This window comes from Zingiber officinale, chromosome 7B (assembly GCF_018446385.1).
Source record: "Zingiber officinale cultivar Zhangliang chromosome 7B, Zo_v1.1, whole genome shotgun sequence".
NCBI lineage: Eukaryota > Viridiplantae > Streptophyta > Magnoliopsida > Zingiberales > Zingiberaceae > Zingiber > Zingiber officinale.
The window spans coordinates 87,735,079-87,748,542 of NC_055999.1; the positions used below are offsets into that span (position 1 = coordinate 87,735,079).

Sequence of the window (13,464 nt, forward strand, 5' to 3'; positions counted from 1 at the left end):
CTATTGCTTACTTTGATCAGACGTTAAGCTAGCTATATATAATACAGTTAATTAGTGCAACTTGACCTAATTAGATTCCTCACTTGCTTCTGTTGTGTCCTACGAATGTTTTCTACAAATTAGAGGAGCACGAGGACATGGAAACTAAAGAGATTGCAACCATAGAAAGAGTAGAGTCCAATTGGGTGCAATATATAGCGATGAAGACAAAAGGTGTGTTTGCCTATGCCAAATTATAGGCAATGTAAGCCTGTTTTTGGAAGTGCTTCGTTCTCCTCGTCTTCCAAGACGAGAGTGTGATAAGAAAAATCGGAATTATCAAATGATGAGGACAGGAACTTGTTCTTTTCACCTTTCAAGGTTGACCCTTATCAACGAATGAGAGGTTTCACGAGAATTAAGAAATGGAATTTGATGGCCAAGTTTTACTGGTGTTCCTCACTTAGCTTAAGCCATATACAAAGCCCATAACCCACAGTTGCTCTCTCTTGGGACTCTCTATCCACCAATTGGCACGTTTAGTACCCGCCAAGTGTTTTTCCATTGGGAAGATGGCTGCTTCTTGTTTTGCTGCTGCTGCAAGATTCTGATCTGGCCCCGTCAGTTGTGCCATACTTCTCGTTTCTTAATTCATGCTCGGTTCTTTGGCTTGATTCCTCCGAGACAGAGTAGTGAAATTGCACTGGATAGTGACATCTTGTGGGAAAATTTTAAAATCCTCTGTTGCAACTTAGACTTGGAGGAATCGAGCTATTCGAGCACCGGCAGCGAATGGGCATGGCCATGGCAACTCAGGGCGCCGGCAGAGCTCAGCAAGATGCGCAATCCCAGAGCTTGAGCAGGCAGGGCTTAGACTGCAACCTCACTCTCGACCAAGTTCAGGACCACCTCGGCGGGCCCTTGCTCAGCATGAACCTCGAAGACCTCCTCCGAAACGTCTTCCCCGCCGGCAAGGACAGCCGCTCCCCCGCGGCCGACTCCGGCGCCGGCGCCATGAGAAAGAAGACGGTGGACGAGGTGTGGAGGCACATCCAACGGGGGAAAGAGAAGGAGAGGCAGCAGCCACGTCTAGGGGAGATGACTCTGGAGGACTTCTTGTGCAGGGCCGGAGTGGCCGGAGACGAGACAAACGAGGGCTGCGGGAATAAGATTGTGTTGGGCCCGACGGAGCACTCGTTGCACCACTGCCATCCCCAGAAGCAGGAGCAGACCGTCATGGGAAGAAACTACGTGTGTCAGCCGCCTGCGCCCCAGCCACAGGCTGCCGACTCCTCGCCATTTGATCCGCAAACGCCGAGGCGGAAAAGGGGGCGCTTCGAAGATGTGGCCAAGAAGAAAGTGGAGCGAAGGCAGAAGAGAATGATCAAGAACCGGGAGTCGGCTGCCCGTTCTCGAGCTAGGAAGCAGGCAAGACTGCAAAATGATGCGTCGTTAATATCTTTCGTGTGCATCGCATCTTATCGTTAATTCTTTCATCTATTTTTCTATTTTCACTCTCAGGCTTACACCAATGAATTGGAGAAGAAAGTTTCCAGCCTCGAAGAAGAAAATCAAAGGTTGAAGCAGCAAAAGGTAAGTTGTTGTGTTATTATGTTAAGGTTGATCTTGATGGTTTAGGAAGTAATTGATGCTTTCAGTTCGAGATCATGTGTGAATCTAGTTTAGATTGAGCTTGGCTCGATTTGGATTCAGTTTGATTGAGTTAGAGACGAACCAAGTTAGATGATTTGGGTTTGATTAGGTGTGTTCTTGGGTTAGTTGGTGGTCTAGAGTTTCGGATTTATTTATATGCTTACCTAGTCATCACATGTGCTGGCACCTTTTCTCTGCTCTCATGTTTGGTTTTTTCCCCCCTCCCTCTCTCTCTCTCTCTCCGTCTCTCTCTCTCTCTCTCCCTACAAATCTTCTTCTCACGATTTATACGAATAATCGATAAAAAAAAATTTTTATAGGATTGACCGATCACCCTTAGGACTAATTGAATTTATTATTATTTTTTTCCCTTTTCTCTCTCCCTCTTTTATTTGATTTCTCGTTTGCAAATGTTACTTTGATTAACAACTCATAACTAATTTGTTAGTCAACTCATAACCTTTCTAGACGACTACTCAAACTTTCAATCGACTCAAATCATTTCTAATCAATTCCAACCGTCATGATAGCATGTTTATCCTCTAACTATAGTTTTTCAATTAATTGAAGTCTTCTTTATAAACATCCTTATTTCAAAACAATCTACTACCTAGTCAACTAAATAGCTTGAAGCAATTAACTCCTTCCTCTAATCAAGTAGAGTTGAAACAAAACCTTTCTATTTTTTAGTAGAATGTTTACCATTGACAGTTGAGTTTAGCTGATTAAGAATGACCTTCAGTCAACTGAATCTACTTGAAAATTCAAACTTAACTTGAGATCAAGCTAAAATATTGGCTACAACCCAAAATCCATTGTTCCTTAGTTGTATAAGCTATTAGGTTGGACCGGTTAGAATCTGATTCTGTCTAAAAGCAATAGATGATGTGCTAGGCAGGTGGCGTTGCTGTTGATCGGGAGATGACTCTACTAGGGAGACATGATGGCACCTAGCACTCTTTCCGGTTCCTCTCTGTGCACACTCGAAAGAGAAAACAGAACGTTAGGGCGAAAACCATGGAAGGAGTCCCTAGCATAGGCCCTCTGACGCTCAAATCAGTACGGTGGCCGAGTGAAAAGTAGAGAAAATGAATAGTAATATTGTGTATTCAAGCGTAAAGCATAAAGTATCAAACATACAACATATTTCGCCAACAGAGAGAACCCCACTTTTTATATCGCCTCTCATAACCTCCGCAATAATGAGACGACAAGAATATTCAGATAATGGAAGGCATATAGTCTTCCTAGCTACCAGGAATCTTCTGTTATATGTGTATAAACAGTCTTTTATAATCCCCACAATAATGATAGAAGCTGAGTAGTCACTACTATAAGAAGGTTTTATTGCCTATATGTGTCAAATATTAGAATATTCCCTGATGAATATATATTATTCTCTGACGGGTTATTATGATTTCTTGATAATGGTGTCCCTTGAGTGTAATCCAACTAGTCACATATCCGACCGACTATATGTAATAAGAGACTAATAAAAATGGGGAATCGAGTTCCTCCAGGCTGACGGGGCTATATATTGAGTTTTATTGTAATAGTGAGAAATGAGCTGCCCTCTAAGTCTGAATGGCAGTGAGTCCGACTGGCTATATACTGAGAGTGTCGTTGCTTGAAAGTGGAGAGCCCATCTCTAGGTCTGTTCGACACTTTAGACTAAGCAACCATATGTAACAAGACTTGCCCTTTGAACTGTTATATGTTAGGATCTAGAAGTCCGATCGGATCTCATCCTAGTTAGCTGTATGTTAGGAAATACTGTCTTGTTGTGTGATGAGAGAATACTTTTGGAAAATGGGGAGCTAAAACCTATTTGCTCGGCCGACATTAGGGTCGTTCAAGTTTATCTTATATATCTTAGCATCAAGTGGGGTGATAAATTCTCCTAGTCAGGCCGACTATTAGAGTCGGTCGATCGTATACCGAGAGACTTATATCCAAGGAATGAGGAACTAAGTTTCTTGAGTCCGACCGACTACTGGAGCCTTAGTGTTAAGGGGCTTAACCCGGGCTTCAGGTGCATACACTCTGACTTGAATTGCCACTTCATCATGACTTTAACCTTATCTCACCTTGACTTTGACCGTCACATCATCTCTAGATCAACTTATAACATACCATATCAAAATCGATTCAATGACATGATTGGATACTAGAGGGAGTTGAATAACATGTTCAATCCTAGGAATAAGAGTTATCCTTTTCTCTTGCATGTTCTCGCAAGGACAAATAAATCTTGTTAGATATTGAGGCATGCTCGTGCTAACATAGAAGAAATGATAATAATAAAATGTAAGCACAAAGAAAGATCAATGATAACAAATCAAGTTTAACATTCTTTAGATCCCAAGTCCTACTCCACAACCTACCAAGAATGAAAAACCCACTGTAAACGAGTCTCCTTTGTAGATGGACAAATCTCATACAACAAAATTACTTCTCTACAAGAAATATACAATGAAGATGTGAGAGAGAAGTTTTACCAAAGCCTATAGATGAGGCATTCTATAGTCCTTCGTTGACAATTTTCAAATTGTTGCCCAAAGGCTACATTTCAAATTGCTTTAGTCAACTATAATCAACTTCAGTCTGAAATTCAAAATATGGGGTCATTGTAAACAACTATTTAGTGGTTGTTGGTACTTCTATGACTTATCAAGTTCTTGCAAACTCATTGCGCACATAGACTCACAAACAAGCTTAATTTAAATCCTTTGCCATCTATTAATACATCTCAGTCAATTTGATAATTTAGGACCTGATTGCACCAACAAATTCTATTTAAAAGTACAACTCCCTGAAAAAATATTTTTTTCATTTCAGAAGTACAATATTCCCTATTTTATTTTATTTTATTTTCACTTATGAATTTCCTTGTAGCACATTCTCCCTCAAATTATATCTTGCTTCAGTTTCAGATGTTTTACTATTGATTTTGTCTATTTTTTTCTTACATATATGTTAGTTATATCTGATTTTCCAACTTTTGGCATTCTTTTGTAGCACCTAAAGGAATTTTGTGTTATCTTACTGTGGAATTCTTTTCTCTTTTCAATCATACAACAGAATTTCATCTGAAAACATATAGCTGATGTATTAGTTAATCTTTTTGCTCAGTTCTCACTATGTTTAGAATGTAGGAATACGTACTAGTTGAACCTAATTTACCTGGGAAGGCTACAAAAAGCAAAAACAGAGACGAAAAAAATTTCAGATGTTTATCTGCATAAGAATCGACTTGATTTTTTAGGATATTGCAGGAATAATATTAGTTCCACTATTCCAAGAAGTGGTAGCTTACAATTTTTGTCTTCTGAAATATAGAAATATAACCTTATTTTCCTATTGTCATGAAAGACTCGTACATAAGGAATAAAGTGAAAAGGTGAAATTCTTGCAGAAACTCGTATGAAGTTTTATATAGAGTTCAGTTAAAACTACATTCTTTCATTTTACAACCTTTCTTTTTTGACCCCCTTGGAGTGAACGAGAAGAACATTGCTTCAGGAATATATCAATGATATATCTTCTTTTTGAATGCATGTACAGGAGTCGGATGCTATGATCCAGTTTATTCCGCAGCCTTACCCGAAGCAACAACTACGTCGAACAAGTTCAGCACCTGTCTGATCCAATCGGGGAGGGAGTTGTGTGATTTAGCTTATTGAATTTGTATGGAGACTACTTGTTTGCATGCTGAATCAGTTACAGACCTGCCCTTGAAATATTGGATTGCAACGCTTCTTCCCTAAATCTGTTAGTTTTCGGAGTTCTGATTCCATATTAGTCTAAGCCACTTAATTCGATAAAGAGCATGATAGAGTATTTCAATATAGGATATGCATCTTTTGTTCTACATTCCTTTAACAGCTTGACTCAGAGTTCATATCAGCCTGAGGCTTAAAATTCCATTTTCAAAAACCTGAGCTCTTTTCTTATATAAAGAAGCATTTGGTAAACTAGTTTCCATGGCAATGGAGACTCATGGCTTCCGGCAAGATATTGAAGCCGTGGAAAGTTATAGATATTCTCCTCCTCCATTAATTTTTGATCTGGTAAGCTTCATGTTCAGCTCATGATTTGTAGCCTGGCTAGTCTTTGTGGCCACCACTACCTATTTAGAACAAACAATCTCTTAGTTGAAGGCTTAACTCAAGTTATAGGTACTCTACCTCTACCTGATCAACCTCTACCTAGCTAAGTACGTATGTCATCACTAGTGATTAGTTGCCTAAAGATTGAAATCCAATGTTGCATTTCACTTGTAATCTATCATAATTTTCTTATCTCTAGGTATTTAATCTTGTTGATGTTTTATATCGACCTCAAGTCTACTTCACATCAAGCCCTCAATCCTTCAAGTGCACCAAACACACTATGTTTTTGCCCCACACCTTATGCTTTACCATTCACCTATGAAATATATCTTCTGTTTGATTGCCTTGGAGATCTGCATTGCCAGGAATCTTTCAATCCCTCATATACTCTAAGTCATGCTTCGTTATCTTGGTCCTGAGGAAAAAAAATCTTTTCCTGCACTAATAAACTATAACTTCCGATTTACCTCCTCGTATATAGTCGTGGGGCCGACTGTATAAGGTCGTTAGGTGGTGAATTTCATCTTTTACTATCATGCATGAGTCATTCTTTGTTGATCACCGCTAAGTACACGTAGTTAGTTATAGGCCATCGAACCATGGAGCCAACAATAATATCACGTTCCTCTTCCTAAAGTCAACCTCATAAGAAATTTATGATCTCTCGGATGTTCCAATTCATACTAGGCCAATAACCCCGAGTCAACTCAATCACATGGATTCATAAGCTATGCAAAGTTGCAAACTCCATGTGCTCTTTGTCAAATCCCACATATTTGATGTATATTATAACTTAAACCTTTTATCAAACGTATCAAAATAATTTGATCAAATTAAACCATTTAATATATGTTATTGTAGTATTATAATAAAAAAAGTGATTATGCTCTTCTAAGCATCTCTTACAATCCGTCCCCAGATTATATAAATGAAGATAAAATATAATGTCAACTTATAGTCAACCGTCAAGTAGTTAGAGTATGGAAGAAATTTCTTTTCCTAAGAGCATGCATATATATGTTATGTTTATATGCCATGTATGATGATTAGTTGATTACGCGATTTGAGCAGCAAGATATAGTAAAATCAAAATAGCATGTTTGATTATCACAGTTATAATGCACATGATCACACTTAGACATGATTTAGGAATTATCCAATCAAGTCTTAATCATAAAATTTAATATTCATGTAATTAAATTCCATGGTTGACGCAGTTTGTATATGAGTTAGCACCTATAAAATATCTAACTGGGTGTATGAGCTTTCTCATATAAAGAGTGATCACTATATTAGGATAAATGTTTTCATGATTTATGATCTTTTTCAAAGAGTATGAAACTGTCCTACAAAAAAAACGTTATGGTGACGATTTCATTGTTTACATAAATATTCATGGAATCAAATTGATAGAAGTTAACAATTCATTATACGATGATGATATGTACATTGTAAAATTAAAATATAGAAACTTTTGAACATTCTAGACTTGCATCAAAATTATGATAAATTTTATTTTACATGAAAAATTATTTTCGCATTGGAAAATATATTTGCAAATATATATACTTTTAAAAATACATTGTTTAATGAACTTTTAAAATTAAAGTTCTATAAAATAAAAGTTTACTTGACTTAGCAAGTTTCCATTTGACTAGAATAATAATATTAGATAACATCCTTAGACTTATTTTGAATATTCGGCATTTAGATATGTGGTAATGATACTTTAATTTTAGCTAACATGAGATATTAGATAATCTTTCGAACCGATTAATTTTAGGGATTAATTTTAGGGATGATCAATTTAAATCTATGAAATTTTTTTATCGACCATAAGAATAAATTTAAAAATACTCAAAATGGATGATCCAGCAACCCAACATCTCAGGTTTGTCATCAGAGGAAAGTATTTTATAATGTGCCATAACTAGAAATCGAACTGTAAATATCTAGAAGACTACATGGGCACTCTATCACTGTACCATATCGCGAGGGGCATTGCTAGAAAGTTGCAATTTAAGCACAATCATGCTTTATATTTCATTTTTATTTTTTTAGTTGGCACCAGGAATTTAGCTTACACCGACTAATCCTAGAGATAACTGGTTCGACCCCACATAAGTTTTGCACTGGCCATCAGGGATAAATCGGGAAACACTCGTAACGTGTGATCCATCAGCCCAGTGTATTCTTAGGTCAACCGTTTATTAAGAAAAATGTATTTGTTAATTCATTAAAACTCGGACTAAATAATTAGATGCATGAGAAACTAAAAAAATATCCTCCCACTGCACCATTACTCAGGATCATGTTTTATAATTTATTGATTTATAATAATTGATGAAATTTTTTCCTATGTTTTGTTTTAAAATTTTTTGGGTCGTTTACCACTTATGAACAAGAAAATATGCAAATGTTTGATGATAAAGTGAATCACATGAACTTACAAATTGATTAAGTGCCTAAATGCTTGTCTATGTGATCACCATGCTTATTTTACATGATTGTGATATGCATGTTTTTTTATCTATAACATCATGTATTTTGTGTGTAGCAACAAAAAGGATAAATATTGTAGTATAGGTGATTATATTTATGTAGGAGTTCATCATAGTCCGTCTCTAAGTTATTTGATCAGAGATAAATGACAAGGTCAACTTATAATTGACCATTAAGTGAATAGAAGGAGGGAGAAATTTTTCTAACACGTGTCAGTCAAAAATTGATCTATGTTTTATTATAATAAATCTATCATGATCTCTAGCCAATTGACTATCCCATGGGGACAACATAGAGGAGAAATATTGATATTTAAGTTGGTAATCGTCTAATCTGGAATACAAAAGGTTACTAAATAGATAACTTAAATTGAGGGAGAAGACTATTTAGCCTAAATCGAGGGAGGTTATGATTGAGAGAGAAATTAAATTTGAGTGTCCATTACATTGATGCATATTAATGCTTTGTTGCATGCCTTACATAAATGAATTATCAGATAACAAAAAGAGATCGATTTTAGAGAAACAATTCCTCCCTTGTGTTTATGCTTAACCATATTATTTAGATATATTAACAATACTACTTCAGTTGAGCCCGTGTTTGTTATTTATTGCATTAAATCTACCGAACTACAAAAAATCAGGAAAATAGCGACGAATTATTAGCGACGAAACATACTATCGTAGCTACATAACGGTATTTGCGACTAAATATAGTATCGACGCGAACATTTTCCTTTTTTAAAAAAAATATATGTTTGCGACGAATCTAGCGGCGAATAAATTCGCCGCTAAAACGTTTGTGACGAAAAGTGTTAGTTTTCGCCGAAAATGATTTTTTTTTTTTAAAAAAAAATATATGTTTACAACGAATATAGCGGCGAATTAATTCGCCGCTAAAAGATTTGCGGCGAAATTGTTAATTTCATGACTAAGTATAGATGTTTGTGGCAAAAAGGGGTGGTTTCGTCGCTAACATATTAGCAACGAATTTATCAATTTCGCCGCTAATATCCGTTATAATCCCTAATTCCCCCGACCCTTTCTTTCTCCCCCCGACCCTTTCTGCCCGCCGACCCTTTCTTTCTCCCGTCGACCCTTTCTTTCTCCCGTCACACGTTATTCTTCCTCCCTCATTCGGTGATTCCGGGATTCTTCCTCGCTCATTCCTGCGTCCTCCTTCCTCCGGCGAGACTCCCTCGACGCTGCACCGAACGCCCCGACTCTTCCTTCCTTCCGGCGAGGCGACTCTTCCCGCCTTCCTGCTCCTGGTATTGCTGTGGATTTGTGTTCTTCCGCTTGAACGTGCTTCACATCAGTTCTTTCCACCAAATAGGCTTGTAATGTAGTGTTTATTATAATCGTGCCTCTTTGCGTCAAAGCTGGCTCTTTTTCATTCAAACATGAACTATTCTTCTTCTTGTTCCTTTAGTTTTTGATTTGATTCAAAAGTACATAGTAGACATGAAACATCTCAGTTCATCTGGTTTCGCAGAAGGAGTACATAGTATAGAAGATAATGTTAATTTCACAGAAGGAGTGAACATTAATTGAAACTCGAAACCTTTTGTCAGTTGTGTTTTTCATTTTTATTCATCTTTATGTACTTCTGTTTAGTTTAGTTCTTTAGTCCTTGGTGATCTCTTGCCTACATTTTTGTTATCCCCGTCCACTCCTCATGTTTGTGTCAAATCTTAGCTTGGTAATTAAAATTAATCTTAGCTTTGTGTCAAATCTTGCCTACCTAGTTTAGAATTGTAATATTTTTTTTTGGTAATATAGTCATTTATAGTATAGATGATAATATCTAGTTTAGTTCTTTATAGTATAGATGATAATGATAATGATAGATGATAATATAGTCATTTTAGACCACATGTGTAGAAAATTTCTTAGTCATCAAGCCTATCTTTAGATGATAATGATAATTTTTTATTTTAATGCTTAGATGATAATTTTAGGGTTCTTTTGATGCTATTAATTAATTTTAAGATTATTTTATTGAATTTTTTTATATTGTTAATCAGGTTATAAATATGGATAAAAGTTGAATAATGATTGAGAATCGGATTGAACTTGAATATATAAATGGACTAAATCAGTTTTTAAAGGTGGCAGAGAATTATATGATAAGTTTGAATTTATCTAAAATTCATTGTCCATGTCGAAGATGTGGCAATTTGTTTAAATATGAGTTAGATTATGTTCGAGGGCATCTTTATAGGTGGGGATTTGATAAATTATACAAAGTTTGGAACTTTCATGGAGAAGCTACTACATCATCTATTAATATAAATATTATCAATGAAGAGGAACATGATCAAGAAGATGATTTTGAAGATATGTTTACTGATTTAAGAAATGCAGAAAATATCAATACCAGTGGACCTCAATTAGATGATATTAATGTAGATCATATTAGAGGAAGTTATACCTCAATGTTTGAAGAAGCACAAAAAGAGTTGTATCACACTTGTACTAATTTTTCCGCATTCAGTTTTTTGGTCAAGTTAATGCATGTGAAGGTGTTAAATGGGTGGGGCAATAAATCTTTTGATATGCTACTTCAGTTATTGCAAGAGACATTTCCAAAACCGAATGCGATTCCAAACTATCATTATGAAGCAAAAAAAAATGTTAAAAGAGTTAGGATTGACATATGAGAAGATACATGCATGTAAGAATGATTGTATACTATTTTGGTGTGAACACGAGAATAAAGATATATGTCCAGTGTACAAGGAGCCCAGATACAAGTATGATGGGATGAATAAGAAAAAGAATGCTCAGAAAATTCTTCGATATTTTCCTTTGAAGCCCAGACTTAAGCGGTTGTTTATTGCCAAACATACAGCAAAAGATATGAGATGACATAAAGAAAAACGGGTTGAAACAGATGGTGTATTAAGGCATCCAGCAGATAGTGAATCATGGAAAGAATTTGACACATCACATGAAATATTTGCTAGTGATCCAAGAAATATTCGCTTAGGGTTGGCTACTGATGGTTTTAATCCATTTGGAAACATGTCAAATGCTTATATTATGTGGCCTGTTATACTTGTAAATTATAATTTACCACCATGGAAAATGATGAAGCCATCATATTTGATAATGTCTCTTTTAATTCCTGGTCCTAAATCACCTGGGAAAGAGATAGATGTGTACTTGCGACCTTTGATCAACGAACTAAAGGATCTATGGGATGATGGGGTGGAAACATATGATGCATCAACTGAACAAGTATTTCAATTACATGCTGCTGTGATGTGGACCATTCATGAGTTTCCAGCATATGGAACAGTATCTGGATGGAGCACAAAGGGTTATAAAGCATGTCCAGTATGTCTTGACGAAACTAAATCCCAAAGATTACGGAGTAAAATATGCTATACATGCCACCGTCGATTCTTGAATGTGCAACACCCATGGCGTAGAAATAAGAATTTCAATGGAAAGGTTGAACAAGAAGGACCACCACGAAGACTTAATGGTTATGAGATTTTAGCACAGTTAAATGCATTACCCCAAGTGACATTCAGTAAGGATCCTACATTAAGTAAAAAGCGGCAGCGATCTTTGGATGAAATCAATTGGGTAAAAAAGTCTATATTTTTTGAGTTAAAGTATTGGCCAGATTTAAAGTTGAGACACAATTTAGATGCGATGCACATAGAAAAAAACATCTGTGATGCTTTGGTTGACACATTATTTAATATAGATGAAAAATCAAAGGATACATTTAAAGCAAGGTTAGATTTGCAGGATATGGGAATTAGAAGTGAATTGCATTTAAAGAAAGTTGGAGACAAATTTAGTAAACCATATGCAAGTTACACATTGACATTAGAAGAAAGACGTGAATTTTGTCAATTTTTAAAATCCGTGAAGTTTCCTGATGGATATGCTGCTAATATATCTAGAAATGTGAATGCAAATGATGGAAAGTTACATGGACTAAAATCACATGATTGTCATGTTTTGTTGCAAAGAATACTTCCAGTGGCCGTACAAAAATTCCTTCCAAAAGACATATGCCGCACACTAATTGAGTTATGTGATTTTTTCAAAAAGCTAACTGCAAGAACTTTACACTTAGCGGACTTATGTAAAATGGAGAAGGAAATAATCTTCATATTATGTAAGATGGAACAAATATTTCCTCCAGCATTTTTTGACATTATGGTTCATTTGGCAGTTCATTTACCTCGTGAAGCTATGTTAGTTGGACCTGTTTCTTCACGATGGATGTATCCTTTTGAACAATATTTGGGCAGACTAAAAAGGTATGTTCGTAATAAAGCAAGGCCTGAAGGATCTATTGCAGAAGGGTATATTGTAAATGAGGCATTGACTTTCAGTTCCTTATATATGAGTCAAATTGAGACAAGATTTAGTAGGTCAGAACGAAACCAAGATGTTCAACCAGTAACATGCAACTTAAGTATTTTCTCACAACAAACAAGAGTATTTGGCAATCCACATAATCTGAAATTGCCTTTGACTTTGTATAAGAAAGCACATTGGTATATTCTCAACAATTGTAAGGAAGTTGACCAATATAGGAAGTAAGTGTTTACATTATGTAATTTTATTGTTTATATTTCATTATACAATTGTAAAATAATTATTTGTTTCTGCAGTGAACATCTACAACTTCTGTCACATAAAGTTCATTCAAATCAACTTCTCCAATACCATGAGCGAGATTTTCCACAATGGTTTAGGGATAGAATGACACTTAGCATATAAATGTAGACATTTGACCACACGTGAAGTGTAGTGCCCGAAACCACTTAATTAATTAATGAGATTTATTGGGTTAAATTATAATTTAATTATAATTTGAGTTTATCTAATTAAGGATATTTATTGGATTTATTGTAATTTAATTAGATTTTGAAGTTATTTAATTAAGTATATTTATTTAAGTAATTGAAATTTAATTAGAATTCATATTTTATTAAGAATTATAAATTTAAATAGATGAGTTAGTTAGGATTAATCAAGTTAACCTTTAATTATGGAATTTGGATTAATCAAATTAAGAAAATAATAGGATATATTAAATATAATATAGAATATATAATTAAACAAGAATAAAAAAAAGAAATACAAGACTAAAATTTTATGTAGCGTGTATTGTATATAGAAAGAAAGTATAAATAATATATATAATATAAACCCTATAATATATATATATATATATATATATATAT

The 13,464-nt window shown here is 35.3% G+C and overlaps 2 protein-coding genes across 2 annotated transcripts; both read left to right on the plus strand.

The window, feature by feature from the left end:
- Positions 1–330: 330 nt before the first annotated feature.
- On the plus strand, positions 331–5,381 carry LOC122003908 (ABSCISIC ACID-INSENSITIVE 5-like protein 2). The gene is made up of 3 exons (XM_042558881.1): positions 331–1,407; positions 1,501–1,572; positions 5,197–5,381. Exons 1-3 carry the CDS (start codon positions 772–774, stop codon positions 5,275–5,277), a joined length of 789 nt encoding a protein of 262 aa, XP_042414815.1. The 5' UTR covers positions 331–771; the 3' UTR covers positions 5,278–5,381.
- A 5,978-nt stretch (positions 5,382–11,359) lies between these two features.
- On the plus strand, positions 11,360–12,817 carry LOC122004519. Its single transcript, XM_042559395.1, has one exon. The coding sequence runs from the start codon at positions 11,360–11,362 to the stop codon at positions 12,815–12,817; it is 1,458 nt and encodes a 485-aa protein (XP_042415329.1).
- The last annotated feature ends 647 nt before the right edge of the window (positions 12,818–13,464 follow it).